Source organism: Centropristis striata, chromosome 18 (assembly GCF_030273125.1).
Source record: "Centropristis striata isolate RG_2023a ecotype Rhode Island chromosome 18, C.striata_1.0, whole genome shotgun sequence".
NCBI classification, from domain to species: domain Eukaryota; kingdom Metazoa; phylum Chordata; class Actinopteri; order Perciformes; family Serranidae; genus Centropristis; species Centropristis striata.
The window spans coordinates 17,865,436-17,884,096 of NC_081534.1; the positions used below are offsets into that span (position 1 = coordinate 17,865,436).

The window sequence follows — 18,661 nt, forward strand, 5'->3', positions numbered from 1 at the left end:
TTTTAGATGTTCCTGTACACCAGTGCATCTCAGCTACCAAGTCATAGCACATTTTTTCACTATTCACTGAGATGTTTTAGGCTGACACTTCTTTTGTCAGCTTACTTTTTCATGTCATGTTTTGAGACCTGAGAGTGAAGCTTCCCTCCTGCTCCTCCTCTCTAATGAAGCCAGTCTCACTTTACTGTTAGTGAAAGAGCTGCAGCCAGCACGGACTGACCTCGTAGCCTTTGATCTTCTTCTATCTGCATCCAGACAAGATGAAAGTTGTTGGTTTTTTTCTTCCATTTTAGGAAAATTTCAGATAAATTTCACTAATGGCATTTTTGCAAGCTCTCTGTGTGCATGGCTTTCAACATAGTGTGAAGCTCCAACATCAAATCAGATTTTTATGTATTGTTCAGCACCATTTTTGACATTATCTTACATGTTTATAAATCTGATTTGCTTTTGGGGGGCCACATTATGTGTTTTGAATTTGACCTATTAGCATCCTCTCTCTTGTTGGCAGACTGGTACATTTAACGTGTCCTATGCTCCTGTTTAAATCAACTAAATTCATATTCACTAACTGAAAGACCATTTAAATTTCCTACCTGTTAGACTTTAGAAGTGCATGACTGACAAATCAGACAATTTGTCCACTCATCCAAAACCTGAACCTGAAGGGGAACCTAACTCTGCTCTCTGTGGGTCTTGCTGCAGGTGGCTGAAAGGGCAGCAGGAGGACAAGCAGGACACAGACGTGCACTATCACTCCCTGACTGGTGAGGGAAACTTTAACTGGCGCTTCGTCTTCCCCTTCGATTACCTCATGGCTGAGGAAAAGATCGTCATCTCTAAGAAAGAGTCCATGTTCTCCTGGGATGAGACTGAATATAAGATCCCTCCTCGCCTCACGATGCAGGTCTGGGACGCCGACCACTTCTCTGCTGATGACTTCCTGGGTGAGGACTGATGGGAATTATAATTTTCTATCTGATCTATCACAAAAAAATGCCAAAATATCCCCATCCTCATTGTCTTTGACTATCACCACTCCCAGGTGCGATTGAGTTGGACCTGAACCGGTTCCCTCGTGGCGCCAAGACAGCCAAGCAGTGTTCCCTTGACATGATCCGGAATGAGCAGGAGCTGCCCACCATTTCTATCTTCAAACAAAAGAGGGTCAAGGGCTGGTGGCCGTTTGTGGCTCGCGATGAGAACGATGAGATGGAGCTGACTGTAAGTATTTAAAAAAAATACTGAGCAGAGCAACATAAATAAAGTCACAGCTTCAGTTTGGTACCACATGTGAACTCATCATCAAAACAGCAGATAGAAAGCTATCTCCAAAGGAGTGAAAGCTAATAAAGTCAACATTATAAGGAAGAATGCAAGCAATTAAAACATCCAAGTTGAAAACACTGGGGAAAAGCTCATTATAATAATAATAATAATAATAATTAATTTTATTTATGGGCGTCTTTCTGAACACTCAAGGTCACCTTACCAAATCAAAAATAAAACACTCAGTCCATCAAACAAGCAGTCATAAAAGCAGGCAATAAAACTACATTCAAATACTAATAAAACTACATAATAATAATAATAATAATACTGATAATAACAAATAGTGAAAGCAATTCTCAAAGGAGTAGAATTATTGTGTTTTGCTAAGAGAGAAGATGCTTTCTGAAGAGCTGGGTCTTCAGGAGTTTTTTAAAGGTAGAGAGGGACGCCCCTGCTCTGGTCGGAACTGGTAGTGTGTTCCACCAGCGGGGAACAAGAAGTGCAAAGAGTCTGGATTGCCTTGGACCAATGTTGGGCAGAGCCAGGCACCGTTCATTGGAAGAATGCAATGGTCGTGAGGTAGCATATGCCTGAATCAGGGTTCAAGTAGGTAGCTGCAGTACCGGAGACAACTTTGTCGGCGAGCATTAGAGATTTGAATTCGACGCGAACTGCAACAGGTAGCCAGTGGAGCTCGATGAGCAGTGCTGTGACATGTGACCTTTTTGGCTTGTTGTAGACCAAGGTTCTGGATCATCTGAAGTGGTTTTATTGTGCAGGCTGACAGGCCTGTCAGGATGGCATTGCAGTAGTCAAGTTTTGAGATGATAACAGCTTGTGTCAAGAGTTGAGTGGCATGTTGAGCTAGGTAAGGTCTGATTTTTCTGATGTTGTAAAGTGCAAAGCGGCATGACTGGGTAACTGAGGCAATATGACTGGAAAAGGTGAGTTGGTCATCAATCATCACCTCTAAGTTTCTCACCACCCTGGTGGGGGCAAGACACAGGGAGTCAATTTTGATGTTGATGTCATGGTGTGTTGTAGGTTTAGCAGGGAGGACCAGCAGTTCAGTTTTTGAGAGGTTCAGCTGGAGGTGATGTGCCTTCATCCAAGTGGCTATGTCAGAGAGGCAGTCAGAGACCCGTGCAGAGACTGATGGGTCATCAGGAGGAAATGACAGATAGAGCTGAGTGTCATCTGCATAGCAGTGATAGGAAAAGCCATGTGAGCGGATAACCTGACCCAGAGAGGTGGTGTAGATAGCGAATAGCAGAGGTCCCAGCACTGAGCCCTGGGAAATCCCTGTGGAGAGGCAATGCAAAGTAGACAACTGTCCATGCCAGGATACACTGAATGAGCGTCCTTTCAGGTAGGAATCAAACCAGGTCAGAGCCAAGCCAGAGATGCCCATTTTAGAGAGAGTAGAGAGGAGGAATGCGATGGTTAACTGTGTCAAACGCAGCTGACAAGTCAAGCAGAATAAGGACTGAGGACTTTGCTGCTGCTCTTGCTTCTTTTAAGGCTTCTGTCACAGACAACAGAGCAGTTTCAGTTGAGTGACCGCTTTTGAAACCAGATTGATTTGGATCAAGAAGATCGTTCTGTAGGAGGAATTCTGAAAGTTGCTTAGCGACTGCCTGTTCAATAGTTTTGGATAAGAATGGAAGAAGAGCAGGCCTTGTAGATAAATTACATAGCCTGTTCAGACATGAGTTCATAGTAGAGCAGAGTGAGTCAGTGTCATCATTAGCCTTCAGAGAGGAGAATGTGCTGAGCGGAGGTAGGGCAGAGGCAACAATAGAGGAGAAGCGGGTTGGGGATAAGTTCCGGAGGTTATGACGGAACGTAACCATTGGTGCAGGAGCAGAGGGTTGCTCTGATAGAGTGACATTAAACTGGATAAAAAAGTAATCTGACAGGTGGAGAGTCGTAACCACCAGTGCATCTGTGGCACAGTTACGGATGAGAATTAAGTCAAGGTTCTTGCCAGCTTTGTGAGTAGGAGGACTGTTGACCAGCTGGAGGTCAAAGGAATGAATTAACGACATGAAGTTCTTAGAGTCTGGACTGTCGAAGTGGATGTTCATGTCACCCAGGACAAGCAGCGGACAGTCATGATCAGTTATGGAAGGAAGCAGGGTATCTAGCTCATCTGTAAAGCCACCCAGCTGGCCTAGTGGACGGTAAATGACAACAACGTAGGCTTTAACAGGAGCAGTTACTGCAATGGCATGGTATTCGAAAATGTCATATCTGGTGGAATGTAGCAAAGGGGTGAAATTCCATTTATTGGAAAATAGCAGGCCAGTCCCACCTCCTCGCCCAGAGGAACGGGGGGTGTGGGAGAGGGTGCAATTAGTGGAGAGTGCAGCGGGGGTGGCTGTGTTCTCAGGTTGATCCAGGTCTCAGTGAGAGCAAGGAGCTGAAGAGAAAGGTGGTTTGTGTAAGCCGTAATAAAATCGCTTTTGTCTACTGCAGATTGCCAGTTCCACAGGCCCATGGAAAAGGAAGTGACTGTTTTAGATGGAGATGGAAAAGTCATTTATTTTAGAGAGGATGGATTTGGTGCCAATTAGGAGAAGTTCTGTTTTTTCACTGTTTAGTTTGAGGAGGTTTTAGGTGAGGTTTTAGGTGATTTCCTGAAGACAGTTGGATAGGGAAGTGGGAGGGAGGGACGTGGTGGGTTTGGTGGACAGGTCGAGCTGGGTGTCATCTGCATAGCAATGGAACTGAATGTTATTTTGACTGAAAATACGGCCAAGGGGGAGAAGGTAGATGATGAACAAAAGGGGTCCAAGGCTAGAACCTTAAGGAACACCAGAGGAGAGGGGGAGGAGTGGGAGCTGAATTATTTAAGTTGGACAAACTGATTATAAAGCAGATTAAAAGCAAGCAGCAGCCACCAGGGCCGAAAAAATGCCTTAAATCTGCATCCTTTCTAATGGCCAGCAGGGGGCGACACTACTGGCTGCAAAAAGAAGTCAGATTGTGTAGAAGACTGTTAGTCTCAGTAAACATTCTTATAATGCATAAATCTTCATTTTAATCACTAATTTCTAGTCTTCTTTAATACAACATGATTTTCATTTTGTAAATTATGGTCCAACAGAGTAAAATAGACAATAAAGCAGGATATGTTGTAGGGTGGGGCTAACCATGTGATTGACAGGTAGCTAACACAATACCAAGTTTGGGTATTGCCCAGCCTGGATTTTAACCCTTTCACAGTCTGTTTTCAGTTCATTCAAGTTAGTTGTATGATGTTGGTCTTCTAAATATATTTTGTTCAATGTTGTTGTTCAACCTTTCTCGTCTATACCCTTGGGTACTTCTGGCTCCAGAAATACAAGATGGTTGCAGCCAAAATGATTTATATTAATTTTAATTTGTAACATTTCTCATTTGTTGTGATTGCAGGGTAAGGTAGAAGCTGAGCTTCATCTGGTGACAGCAGAGGAGGCGGAGAAAAGTCCTGTAGGACTGGGACGAAACGAGCCTGATCCACTGGAGAAACCAAAGTAAGATATCAACCTTTATTCAGAATAAATACAGAATCTAAGTCTCACAAACACACACACAATTGTTTCACTAATAACATCTGAGGATGGTTGAGTGGCGCTGACATGACTGTCCCTTAAAACTCCTCTTCCAGAGAATCACTCTGACAGAGCAACAAGCAGCAAACCAAATAATTTTAATTCCAGGCTCAATATTTGATAAAGATGTGTTCTGTTTGACCCCAGCACTGCTTTTTGCCACTGTTAGACTTTCGCACTCGTTTCTCCTCCTACCATCTCTTCACCTGTCTCCCTCTGTCTCTCCCCTCCCTTCCTTTGTGCGTGTGACTCCCCCTTTCTCCCCTCCATCTGCATTCCTTCCTTCCTTTTTCTCCCTCCTCTTCTTTCTCTGCCTCCTTCCACAAAGTCGCCCGGACACCAGTCTAATGTGGTTTCTGAGCCCCCTGAAGTCCATTCGTTACTTCATCTGGCACAACTACCGTTGGCTGATCCTCAAGGTCCTGGGCCTGTTACTGCTGCTGCTCATGCTGGGCCTCTTCCTCTACTCTATCCCTGGCTACCTGGTCAAGAAGATGCTGGGGGCCTGACGCGCTGGTAGCCTCCGCCCCCTCCTCGCTGTTTCTGCTTCTCTATTTGACCCCTTTTTACTCCCTGGATTTTCCTGTAGCTCCTCCTCTCCTGTCCCACTAAAAACTCAGTTTCTTTGTTTCCTCTGTTGTCTCGCTGTAGATTAGTCTCTTCTTTGCTGTATCTTGTCTCAACCTTTTTGCGCAACCAGTGTCTTTTGCCACCAAGTGCCATTACTCATCTTATAAGTGACTAACTGTTTGGTACAGAAACACACAGGGCGGTTTTTATTAGTTAGTAATGTGAGAGGTGTATACTGCCCTACAAAGCCTGACTGCAGTAACTACGCAAAAGGAAAAACTGAGAAAAACTGCTTTAAAGTTTTTCAACGCGTTTTAATTGGCCAGCCAAATTGGTTATATGTAGGTAAGTGATATGACACTTATTTCTACATATATTGATGATGTAATTTTTATGCTCAGAATCATGATTATTTATTTGTCCTTTGAGCCTAAAAACATAGTTACTGCATTGCTGTAAAAGGTCCTAATATTAATGCAAAAACAGAGTGGAGTAACAAAAATGTTGTCGTCTTCTTTCAGCTTTTATATTTTGTTTTCAGTGAATAAACATTTTCAATTTGATTTTGTTATAAGTGTATTTAAAAATGTTTAACAACTCTTTTTTTAAAGACGTGCGTATTTTAGACTTACTATTATAAAGAAATGTTATATTTTAGTCTTAATATAATTTTATCTCACTTTTTTACTTCATCACTGTAGATAATAATTTCCCTTTCAAATAAACTTATAATTTCTATTATTTTTATGTTTAAATTAGTATATATATCCAAAGCAGACCGTGCTAAGTGCAATTACTGCTTGGTTTTGAGTTGGATTTTGTGGTTTTTATATTATAATTTCTCTGAAATAAAGCAAAACTGAAATCTAAAACTTTGCCACAAGATAAAACATCAAGGAGTTCATTTTTAGTTATAACTCAATTTTCACCAAAAATGTAGTTACTGCAGTTAGGCTTTGTAGGGCAGGATAGTTATTAAAGATGAGTTTAATTACATTGAACGACACACTTCAGCTGGTGAGGAGCAGCCATGTTTGTTTGGTTTTCTGGCTCTTCTGTAAATATAAGTGAAATATATCTGCCTCTCTAAATTCTGTCCAGGCGACAACACAACAGATATGCAAAACATTGTTCAAAATATTGTGAACTGTGAGGGAAGTTTTAGTTTTTAAACTTTTGAACTGTAAGTTATGTGTCTAAATAGCTTTATTTACCCCTTGCATTCTTCTGGTACGCCTATATCATGTTGTTGTTTTTGTTTTTATTTTTTTACCATCTGATAAATTTTAACAATTTAATGATAATTACAAATGAGACATACAATTGCTGATCTTAATAAAATAAGATAAAAATGTATTGATCCAACATCCGGGAAATGTTCTTGTTACAGCAGCTAAAGAGTCAAAAAAGGGAAGGAAAAAGTGACTGATTTATAATGGAAAATGGAAAAGATAAAAACAAGACAAAAATACATATAAAATGAAATATAAAAAAGAAATTAAATTGCTATGTACAATATATGCAAGACTAAAATACAAAACTACTAAAAATAATAATAATTTAACACTACTACTACTACTACTACTACTACTACTAATAATAATAATATAATACTACTACTGCTACTACTACTACTACTACTAATAATGATAATATAATACTACTACTGCTACTACTACTACTACTACTAATTATAATAATAATAAATAATAATGTGCATTGTAAGATGCAATATAATTAGAAATAAAAATGAATTGTTTAAAAAACAATAGAATTATAATGCTGTCAGGACAACATTATGCATAATAATAGTGTATAATAGTGATTATACCTGCCCATCAATAAAAAACTGAATAATTAAATAATCTTACAGGATTATGAATAACTAGGTTTCTTGTGTTGAATATGATTTCCTGAATATGATTCAAACCAAAACAAGGGACTCTATGAATACACTCAGAATGAAAAGAGGTACCAGTGGAGGTCTGATTAAAGGACCTGGAGAAACGTCATCAGTCATCCATCCATCCATTTGCATATGTTTTCTATGGTGAAGCTTTTACTCTGTGATGTGATCTTTTGGACTCATTGTATTTATAGAAATGTGAGCATGCTGTTGTAACAAATATAACTCACAAAATAACCACTAACGCCAGCTTTCTCTCTCTTTCTCTTTTACTCCTGCCATGTTCTCTCTCGCCTCTCTCCATCCATCACCTTCATTAACTCAATCCTCCATCCACCTGCATGCCTCCATTCCTCCCTTCAGTCGCCCAGACACCACCTTCCTGTGGTTCCTGAGCCCGCTGAAAGCCATCCGCTACCTGGTGTGCAACCGCTACAAGTGGCTGATCATCAAGATCGTGCTGGCCCTGCTGCTGCTTATCATGCTGGGCCTCTTCCTCTACAGCATGCCGGGCTACCTTGTCAAGAAGCTGCTGGGGGCCTGAGAGGCTGCTGGGAGGACAGGACATGGAGGGGAGGGGAGGGGAGGGGAGGGTGGCCAGCCGGATGGATAGATGAAGGGACGGATGGATGGGGAAGATGCAGAGGTTGATGAAATGCTGGCTTGCTAACCTGAAAGAGAAAACGAGGAGACTCACCCACAGGAAGGGAGGAGAAGGCGCTTCGGATTGCATTATTTCCTCCTCTCTAATCCATTCTAATCGTCACAAACAGCTCGCCACCTTCCACTTTCGCTCTGCAGAGAGAGGCAGTACCGCCCTAAATGACTATTTTCCCCCACAAACTGTCTAATCCTCTATCCAATCTGCAGCAAAGCCTAACAAATCTAACACTCAAGTATCTGGACTCCATCCTTGAACTGACAAAAAACAGCAATCATTTGCCACAAAGTTTAACCCCTGATATTAATTTCTTCTTCTGTTCAAGCAATGTTACATGACAATGAATGTTTCTTTTATCTATTTGTACAACTTTTAAGTTATTTATTAAGTTAAATGGAGCGTTGGGTAAGTGGTCAAACGATTGCATGGACGTTCATTTCAAGTGATGCTGTAAGGGTTCCCATTACTGCTTTAATGTCTGCTGTTGATAGGGAACAAATAAACAATACTGTATGTCTGGTAACACTTGGCTCTAACGCCATTTTTTTAGCATTTATATGCACTATATAGATATTAAATAAAGGATCTACTGCATAAAGGCCCAGACACACCAGTGTGTGATGCTAGATTATGACGTATGTCCCACACTGTTGGCACTCATGGGCTCTTGTCAGGAGCTTTTCGTCTGATAGAGCAGGTTAAATCGGCAGCAGAGTTTGCTTGATTGGCTTCTCAGCTTAAGATAATCAGTGCACGAGAAGAGAAACAGACGTAAGGAAAGAAAGAAAGTTTTCAAGTAGAAGTAGCTATTTTACAAAACTGTGGAAGTGGTGTGCAAGAGAGGCGTTAAAGTTGTTGGCAAACGTATATCTGTAGTCCTACCAGCAGGTGGCGGTAGTCTGTTTTGAATGATGAAAACAGACTATCGCCACCTGCTGGTAAAGATAAAAAAGTTATTTCCTCTAAGACAGGCTCAAAATGTACTTGTTAGATGGATATTGGCTGTAGTTTTTGCACTATGATGTTGTTGTAAGCAGAAAACTGACATTTTTAAGTGTTTATTAATGTCCAGTATTTATACAATCATAACATCTCCCGTAAAGACATATTTTATATTATTACACCTGTGTTTTACGATATTTTAATTTATTATCTGTTTAAACAACAGCCTCCACTTATGGGTGCCCACAGGAGGGGTTAGAGTTGTTCGATTAAATATTAATAAACACTTATAAATGCTTTTAACTACACTTATTGAATGTTTATATGGTGCTTATAAATGCTGAGGAGAGTAAAGCAAAGTGCTGTTTTTTTTGTTTTGTTTTGTAACTCTTAGCTCTTACAGTCTTTGCACACTTCAAGAGTAATAATGAAAAAACCAAGACTAAAGATGTCTATTTTCCTAATGAATACCAATGAGACGCAGAACAAGATGACTTTGAAATTAATCAAATAAACAATATGTGTTCTACAGGGTTCAGTCTAATTGCAGTTGTGAAATGTAAGCAACCAAGCCAGACCTGGTTCGAACAGTATTTGAAAATGATGGTTAAAAAAGAGAATATAAGACTAAAACAAGTTATTTGCAAATATCATTTGATTAAGTCTGGTTGAAACATCTTCAAAAGCAACAAATACCTTAAGGTCATTTCTTTGTTCTACCAAAGTGTAGACTTATACGTCAATATGCATGCATCATTGTGATAACAGACCACAGAGGTCGTGTGTGTTGGCATGACTGTCTCTCCAAATCACCAGCCCTGCTATCTTTAACATTACAGATAATGTAAAGATGATTTCATGGGAATATGAATAAAGTGCACTTGAGTGGAGTGGTGAAAGGGGCTGAAAGGGGCTCTAAACTCTGGCTCCTTCTCCATATCAGATGGCATTGTTTGCAGTGTCCATTACTCCCTTTCAAATTTGCCCGTGCTTGACCTCATTTGTGTTGCCGTCTTTGTTTGTAATTCTGTGTTTCACCGATTACAGAGTTAATGTTTGCACTAAACTTGCCTGTTTTTACAATGAAGTTGTGTTTATATATCTGTTGAAATGTGTGCAATATTTATTTTTTGTCTCTTTTGGCAATTTAAAATAAACCGAATTCCATGAACAGTTGTGGTTGCTGTAGTAGTATCAGCTGGATGGAAATGCAAACTTAAGTCAGGTTTGACTTGATGAAAATACTTTAATAAATCAAAAAATATTATTGTACAACCAGCTGGCAGGTAAACCAAACTTCAAACCACAAAGAAGGCTAAAGGTGAGACTAAATACCCAACGACTAAATACCCAAGGAAAGGAGGCAGAAAACAAGGAAAGGGACTCCAGGGCTGATGGGAAACAGATGAGGCATTTCAGAAATATGCAGACAGTCAATGGGTCCCAATACCCATACTGCCTTACTATTTAGGATGCAAAAAAAGTTTAAATATGCAGAACAAACCAGTTAGTCTCCTTCCTTGAATTCGTTTCTCTTGTTAAACAGAAAAATACTGTTTTGGAAACTCTTCCCATAAAGCATAGTTTCTCAATGTGCAGCCTACAGACCAGTGGCAGCCCTCTTAAAATATTTTGTGAGGCCCCTGAATGTGACAGGAAATGTTTCAATGCTAAATCAGAAAAATTAGTCACGGTAATAGTAAAGTATGTCCAAAAATATTTTTTAAAAACACCATATTATAGCATGTCAAGAAAGAAAAAAACAAAAACGACAAAACCGTAAGTCGAAAAATGGTCAAAATAAAGTTTCTCCAAAAATCTCTAAATACCCTTTAGAATACGACATGGATTATATTGATAAAGTATGTACAAAAAATGTCAAAATGTTGTTTCTCTAAAAATGTCTAAAAACAATTTAGAATACGACGTTGATTATGGTAATATACTTAAAAAAAATTTTTTTTAAAACAACATATCAAAGTGCGTCCAAAATTTGAAAAAATAAATAAATACTACAGTATGTCAAAAAACATCAAAAATGGTGAAAGTGAATTTTGTCCAAAAATGTAAAAATAAAATAAAATAAATAAAAACGCTTTTAAGTACATTTATCATGGTAATAATTAAGTATGTCCTAAAATATGAAAAAAAAATACCATATTATAGTATGTAAAATTTTTTAACAAAAACACCATACTATATAGCATGATGATTTTTGTCAAAAAAGGTCCAATTATAAAATGTCTAAAAATGCTCATAAAAATTGGTCAATTAGAGTCTGTTGATACATATTAGAACATAATATGGCCAGAAATTACAGAAAAACACTATATTATAAAGATGAACCCCTCCAAAAAAAAAAGTTAGACAGTTATATATGTTATAGACACACTATGTCGATTTTTGTCAAAAATTGTCAAATTTTAAAATGCCTGAAAATGTTTCATATGGGTCAAATATAGTCTGTTGATACATTCATTATCATTAACCGCTTATCCACACTTGGGTCGCCAATCCAGCTAACATTGGGCGAGAGGGGTACACCCTGGACAGATCGCCAGACTATCGCAGGGCTGACACATAGAGACAGACAATCACCAAGTTCATGTCTCTGGACTGTCGGAGGAAGCCGGAGTACCCGGTGAGAAGAGAACATGCAAACTCCACAGAAGAGCCACAGGCAGGAGGCGAACCAGCAACCCTCTTACTGTGAGGCGAGAGTGCTCACCACTAGACCACCATGTACCACTCTGTTGATAAATATTAGAACATAATATAGCCAGAAATGACAGGGAAACACGATGTTATGGTATGTCCAAAAATGACCCCCTAAAAAAAAAAGTCATATTTTTTTTGCATGTCGATTTTTGTCAAAAATGGTCAAATTTTGAAATGCATAAAAATATAATGCCTAAAAGGGGTCAATTATAGTCTGTTTATACATGTGGTAGTATAGTTTGTCCAAAATAGCAGAAAAACAACAAATGGGATGTCCAAAAATGACCCCCTCAAAAAAAAAAATAGCTCATGATATCTCAATTTTTGTCAAAAAAAAAAGGTAAAAGTTTAATATGCCTAAAAATGCTTCATAGGTGTAAAATTTTGAAATGCCTTAAAATGCTTCATATGGATCAAATATAGTCTGTTGATACATATTGGAACATAATATGGGCAGAAATGACAGAAAAAACACTATATTATGGGATGTCCAAAATGACCCCTTCAAAAAAAGTCATATTATAGCATGTCGATTTTTGTCAAAAATGGTCAAATTTTAAAATGCCTAAAAATGCTTAAAATAGCCCAATTGTGATCTGTTCATACATGTAGTAGTATAGTTTGTCCAAAAATAGTGAAAAAACACCATATTATGGGATGTCCAAAAATGACCCCCTCAAAAAAAAGTCAAACTATAGCATGTCGATTTGAGTCAAAAATGTTCAAATTTCAAAGTGCCTAAAAATGCTTCAAATGGGTCAATTATGGTCTGTTCATACATGTGTTATCAAAAAGTTTCAAAAATTGTCAAAATAAAGTTTGTCACATGTGATAAAGATGTCATGGCATAGTTTGCCAACAAAGAGGTCATAAAAATGTGATATTAAAAAATGTATATTACGGCATATAAATGCTTTAAAAACACAGTCTAATATATTACAAAGAAATAAGAACACGGTTTTGCCTATAAAAGCTTTAATAACCTTCAGGACACCCTCCGTAAAGGTTTTCTAATTGTTATGTAGTAGTCATTGTTTTTTAGGGCCCGAGCAGGCAACGACCTGCGAGGTCCCTATTGTATTTCGAATGATTATTTATTAGGGACCGAGCACTAACGGTGCAAGGACCCTATTGTAATTGAAGGAATTATTATTATTTTTAGTCCAAATGAATCGCCTTTTTGGGGCCTTTAACATATCACCATTTTTGGAATATAACTCGATCTCCCGTGAAATTTACGTATTCTAGTATTCGCGAGAATGGGCGTGGCAAAATGACTCACTAGCGCCCCCTAAATTTCATATCCTCACACTGGTTTGTCGTAGACACACGAAATTTGGGTTATCCTCAGGAGGGCATTGACAATAATTGTACCAAGTTTTGTATAATAATGCACAAACTATCCCTTTAATCCTCATACAGTGTCTGAAGGAGGACTCTTAACTGATATGTATAAGTTAGAAGATGTACATGTACATTTACTCAAGTACTGGACTTAAAGTAAAATTTTGAGGTACTTTTATGTACATTTTATGTAACTTTATACTTCTACTACCGCACTGTGAAATGACTCCACTCCGCTCATTTTAACTACCTAATAAACTTTTAAGTGGTTTAATTTATAAAAATGGGTAATCATTTTAAATGTATCATGTTTCTCATTTTAAATCTTGACCTGAAAAGTAACTAAAGCTGTCAGCTAAATGTAGAGGAATAAGTACAATATATGTCTCAAAATGTAGTGGAGTAGAAGTATAAAGTTACATAAAATGTACATAAAAGTACCTCAAAATTTTACTTTAAGTCCAGTACTTGAGTAAATGTACATAGTTACTTTCCACCATTGCTACCTGCCTCTTCTAACTTATACATATCAGTTAAGAGTCCTCCTTCAGACACTGTATGAGGATTAAAGGGATAGTTTGTGCATTATTATACAAAACTTGGTACAATTATTGTCAATGCCCTCCTGAGGATAACCCTTTAAGGTTTTATTGATCGGCCCCTAGGTGACACTGTGGTGCCAGTCTAATTTCATATTTGGTACCGTGGCCACACTATAACACTTAAGGCAATGAAATTCATAGGGGTGGTATAGACTGGCCCCTGTAACGCACACATACCGACGGCAGCATGCCCCGACACACGTGTACTGTGAGGGCCCGTTCAGTACTGCTTGTTTAATTTTACAATTGTAATGAGAAGACATTTTTTGAAGAGTTACATTCTTCAGTACTCCTTACATGGAAATTATTGCTGGATGCATGAATGATTGCTGATGAATCTTTGTTTCTCTTTGTGCAGTCGTCCCAGTAGCAGCATGTCGTGGCTGCTCAGCCCACTGAAGACAGTGTGCCTCCTGGCCTGGAGGCAGTACAGGCTGCACTGTGTGATGCTTCTGTCTGCTGTGCTGGCTCTGCTCTTCCTGGCTCTGATGTTCTACTCTTTGCCTGCAGAACTCAGCCACAAGCTCGTCAACACTGCTGGATAAAAACACTGAGTTGTACCATTCTGGAAACACTTTGTATCCCACAGGAACTGCTATGTGCCTTGTTAATGTTGAAGTTAAATGTTCTACCAATGGTCCTCATCCGGGACTGTGAAAATAAAAAAATACACCGGCAACATGATTTAAGAAAGGCTTTATTTTACAGTGAAAAAAAAGTATTGTTACACATATTGATGTTTACACACACATCACACACTGTTATAATCACACCTGGATAATGTTAGAGAAAAAGCGCATTCATTTCTGGCCTGTTAGAGCATACTATAGGATGCTGTCAAAAATATCTTTAAAATGTCATAGTATAGTTTGGCGTCCAAAATATATCTACAGTATATATAAAAAGTAATTGCATAATGTGACATCCAAAATATATTATATTATATAATAATTATATTATATGATATAATTATAAATATAAATATAATTATATTATATTATATAATTTTATATATAATTTTTCACAACCGCCACTTTTCTATGTAAATTGGCTTTAAGTTTAGTTTCCATTTTTTACTTTATTCTTATTTTAGTTTTAATTATAATTGTTTGTGTGGTATTAGGTTAAGTACATTGTGTTTGTCTGTACTTGGGAATTAGATACAGAGAGAGAGAGAGAGAGAGAGAGAGAGAGAGAGAGAGAGAGAGAGATGTCTATCAATGCCCTTTGGTAGATAGGGTGCGGAGGAACAAGGAAGCTGGAAGCCTAATAATCACAGGTAAGGGAATTTTTGTCTGGTCTACGATGGTAATGTTTTTCACCCTTGCATGCATTAATCTACTCATTGATAAATTTGTCAAGTGCATGATCAATCAAGTGTTTGTTGTGTGAAAGAGAGTTTTTTGGTAGTAAAGGTGTGGAGGAACAAGGAAGCTGGAAGCCACAATTTCAACAAAACAGGTTAGAGAACAAATTCTCGGAACAAGATAGTACCGTAATGACATCAGACTGTCAAAATGCCAGATAGGTGGGACATCATGATGTCTTCTGCAGACATAAGACGTGAAGTTTTGAGTTTGACAGACTGAAGGTGAAGTTTGATTCCTCTGAAGACACAAAGTGAGATGAGCCCCATGAATCAGCAGTGTGAGACATTATTGTCTTTTTGTGATTTTTCTTTGACACAAAATAACTGAACTAGAAACAAGAAACAAGATCGACTTTATTGTTGCCTTTGTTGTTATCAAGCTAATATAAAAAATACCAATGACTGTGCTTGTTTGTAGGTGTATTATGACATGGATTCATTGGGAGGACAGTGGATGGTGAGTATTTTAACCAAAGATACTGGATAGAAGGATGCTAGGAAATGGTACACACACCAGTCAACTGACTGGCAAGCCCAAGTCCTTTGTGTCTGATTGCAGGGGTGGAGACTTTTTAAAGTACTTTCTGGTAAATTTTGTTGTTGTTCTGCAAAAGACGAAAACTGGTAACAGGTAGTTGTTGACTGTAATGTACAGGAACACCGATACCCAGAAGCATTTCCTTTGTGCTCTATCAAAGTCAAGCCTGTACTGACAGTTATAACTAAGTTTATATGCACTTTTGGTGTTACAAATGTGATACAAACAGACTAGGGAAGCTTTATGTTGCATACTTTTGCTCAAGTTATGAAATAGCTTAATGTGAAACACAGTATGTCAAGTGCTTATCATCCAGAGTCACAGGGAGCGCTCGAGCAGTTTCACCAGACTTTGAAGTCAATGTTGTATTCCTAATGTACAGAGCTTTCCAGCTTTCCATTACATACTAATGTTGTACAGCATGCAATTTCAAGAAAGGTTGATGCTATTTCACCCTGTCACCCAATGCCAAATGTTTAAGATCGCATTGATGAGGTAGGTAGTGCAAAATATGTAAGGGCTCTCCCACCACTGACCTCCACATCACTGTCCAGAACACAGCGGTTGCCTCCACAGAATCTGTTAAAAACCTTGGTGTGACTCTCAACAACCAACTGTCCCTCAATGCAAACATCACCGCCACCACCAGATCCTGCAGATTCTTGCTGCATAACATCAGGAGAATCCACCCGTTTCTCTCTCAGAAGGCAGCTCAGGTCCTGGTCCAGGCGCTGGTCATCTCACGGCTGGACTACTGCAACTCCCTCATGGCAGGTCAGGCCAGGCTACCAGTCAACTTGTCTGAATGTGAACTTGGGGCAACAGGGACATATCTTGGTAAGCTTGTGGGCTAGGGGACAGTTTGCCCTGTAAGACCAAAGGTTAAGTTATTGACAGGTATCCAGCGGCAACAACAAAGAAAGACCAGATTATTTTTTTTGATTTGTGTGAATATTACTGTAGCTTTTGTCAGAAATGTTCCACTGTGGTGGCCCTGCTTCCCCAGACAGCCAGTCCTGTGGCACCTCTTCATTTGTTTGTTTGTTTGTTTGTTTTTACACCGTACAACATACACACCTGGCTATAAACACATCCCTCACCTACACTACATACTGACAAGTAGGAGTATTGGAGTCACAGGGGAATTTTTGTCTGGTCTAGGATGGCAATGTTTTTCACCCTTGCACGCATTGATCTACACATTGATAAATTTGTCAAGTGTGTGTGATCAATCAAGTGTTTGTTGCGTGAGAGAGAGAGAGAAATGTCTATGAATGTTTTTGGTAGATAAGGTGTGGAGGAACAAGGAAGCTGAAAGCCACAGTTTGAACAAAACAGATTATAGAACAGATTCTCAAGTGAAGTTACCGTAAATACATCAGATTGTCAAAATGCCAGATAGGTGGGACATCACAAAGTCTTCTGCAGATATAAGACGTGAAGTTTTCAGTTGGACAGACTGAAGGCGAAGTTTCTTTCCTCTGAAGACACAACTTGAGGTGAGTCTCATAAATCAGACGCGTGATACATTATTGTCTTCTTGTGATTTTACTTTAACACCAAATGATTGTATAGGACAAAAAGTTGAGCCGATGTTTTTAAACTTTTTTCTTGGATTGCAGTAAATTCCAATCTAAAAATTGCATGTCAATTGTAAAAAAGGTAATTGTGCTGATGTAACGGGCGTGTGTGAAGGGCTTAAAGAAGACGATTCAGCTGACTGTTTCCAGGTTTATTTGCTCCTGCAGAAGACAAGACACAACATTAGTTGCCTTCTGACCCTTTTTTGCCTCCTGCACACTTGCTTCCTCAGAGAAGCCAAGCAGCACTGTCAGGGTAGTTTTCTTTTTCAAAAATGCATATACTTTAGTCATGTGAATACTTCAACATGCATTCAACTCATTTTACCACTTCTAATTGGGAGTTTATACATTTTACAGGAAAACATGTCTTTTCAATGACAACTCTCTTAAAACTACAGAACTGCGTCCTGACCAGGTTCCCTAAAGGAATTCATCAACTCAGACTCAACTCAGACCCCCAAGGATACATGTTTACCCTTGGAAGAAATATTTTGAGCATGACTTTATCAAACGATCTGATTTTGTCTGTATGCAAATGAGCGCATATTTGATGAGTTATGGCCTCATTTGCATATGTAAACATTAAAATATAAAAAAACATGCAATACATTTTTTTCTCATCTTAACATAAGTAATCAACTGAGAAAGTTTCATAGTGATATCTATTTTTTTATTTTTTTTACCCTATTCACCTGTGGTGTCTTGAATTTATTGGCTTATTATGCTATGCTTTTAGCAACCAAGTTAAATTCCATCCATTAGGCCTATAGATGACATTTCTACAATAAAACTTTAGGGTACTCAACATTTCTGGGTTCAAGAAATTACGACTAGACTATTTGTACATTTTCTGGAGGAAAAAATAATATTGGCAGTAGGCAGAGGTAACTTATGATATGAGGTGTTTTATGTGTTACAGGAGACAGGGCTCAGCAGCCTAGCAGAAACGCCATTCCCAAATGGTTAGATATGTTATACAGTGTAGGGGTATCTGGTTCAGATACACATTGCCTCCAGCAGGGGTACCAAAATATTTAGAGGTAAAGCTAATTTAGGTCAATTTTGCTATCGGAAATTGACTAAATTAATATTTAATACTTTAAATGAATTAAAGTTACTCAAGGGGCACCACCTATTCACTTAGGAATAGGAAAAGATAGCAAATCATAGTTAATCAGTCTCATAAAGTTAACAAATTATCAATTTGGAACATTGATTATTAATTATGAATATAATTATAATCGAATTACCTTATTAATATTTAGTAACGGTTGAAGGAATTTTGAGTTCTTTTCCATAGCAGAGGTTTAGCAAATCACTCATTCATGTGCAACATTAAAGGGAGAAGCATATTAATCCAAAAACATATTTATTCTAAATAAAGCAAAGCAAACAGAACACACAATAACTAATCTAAAAGACTATTTACAGTGGAAGTGTAGGTGAGAAAGAATGTGTAACAAAATGGCTGCCGAAAGGCGGTCATTTAAATAAATCAAAATGGCGGAAGCCCTTTTGTTCTTGAAGAACAATAGACCATGCGGTCTTGAAGGTCTATGT

At 38.4% G+C, this 18,661-nt stretch overlaps 1 protein-coding gene across 1 annotated transcript in view; it reads left to right on the top strand.

The window, feature by feature from the left end:
- The window catches only part of otofa (otoferlin a), a 129,112-nt gene extending 120,230 nt beyond the window's left edge, over positions 1-8,882 (top strand). The window contains exons 44-47 of the mRNA XM_059355754.1: positions 706-947; positions 1,046-1,224; positions 4,690-4,790; positions 7,708-8,882. Of these exons, the coding sequence (XP_059211737.1) occupies positions 706-947; positions 1,046-1,224; positions 4,690-4,790; positions 7,708-7,888 (703 nt within the window). The 3' untranslated portion in view covers positions 7,889-8,882. The remainder of the gene's footprint in view (positions 1-705; positions 948-1,045; positions 1,225-4,689; positions 4,791-7,707) is intronic.
- Positions 8,883-18,661: the final 9,779 nt, after the last annotated feature.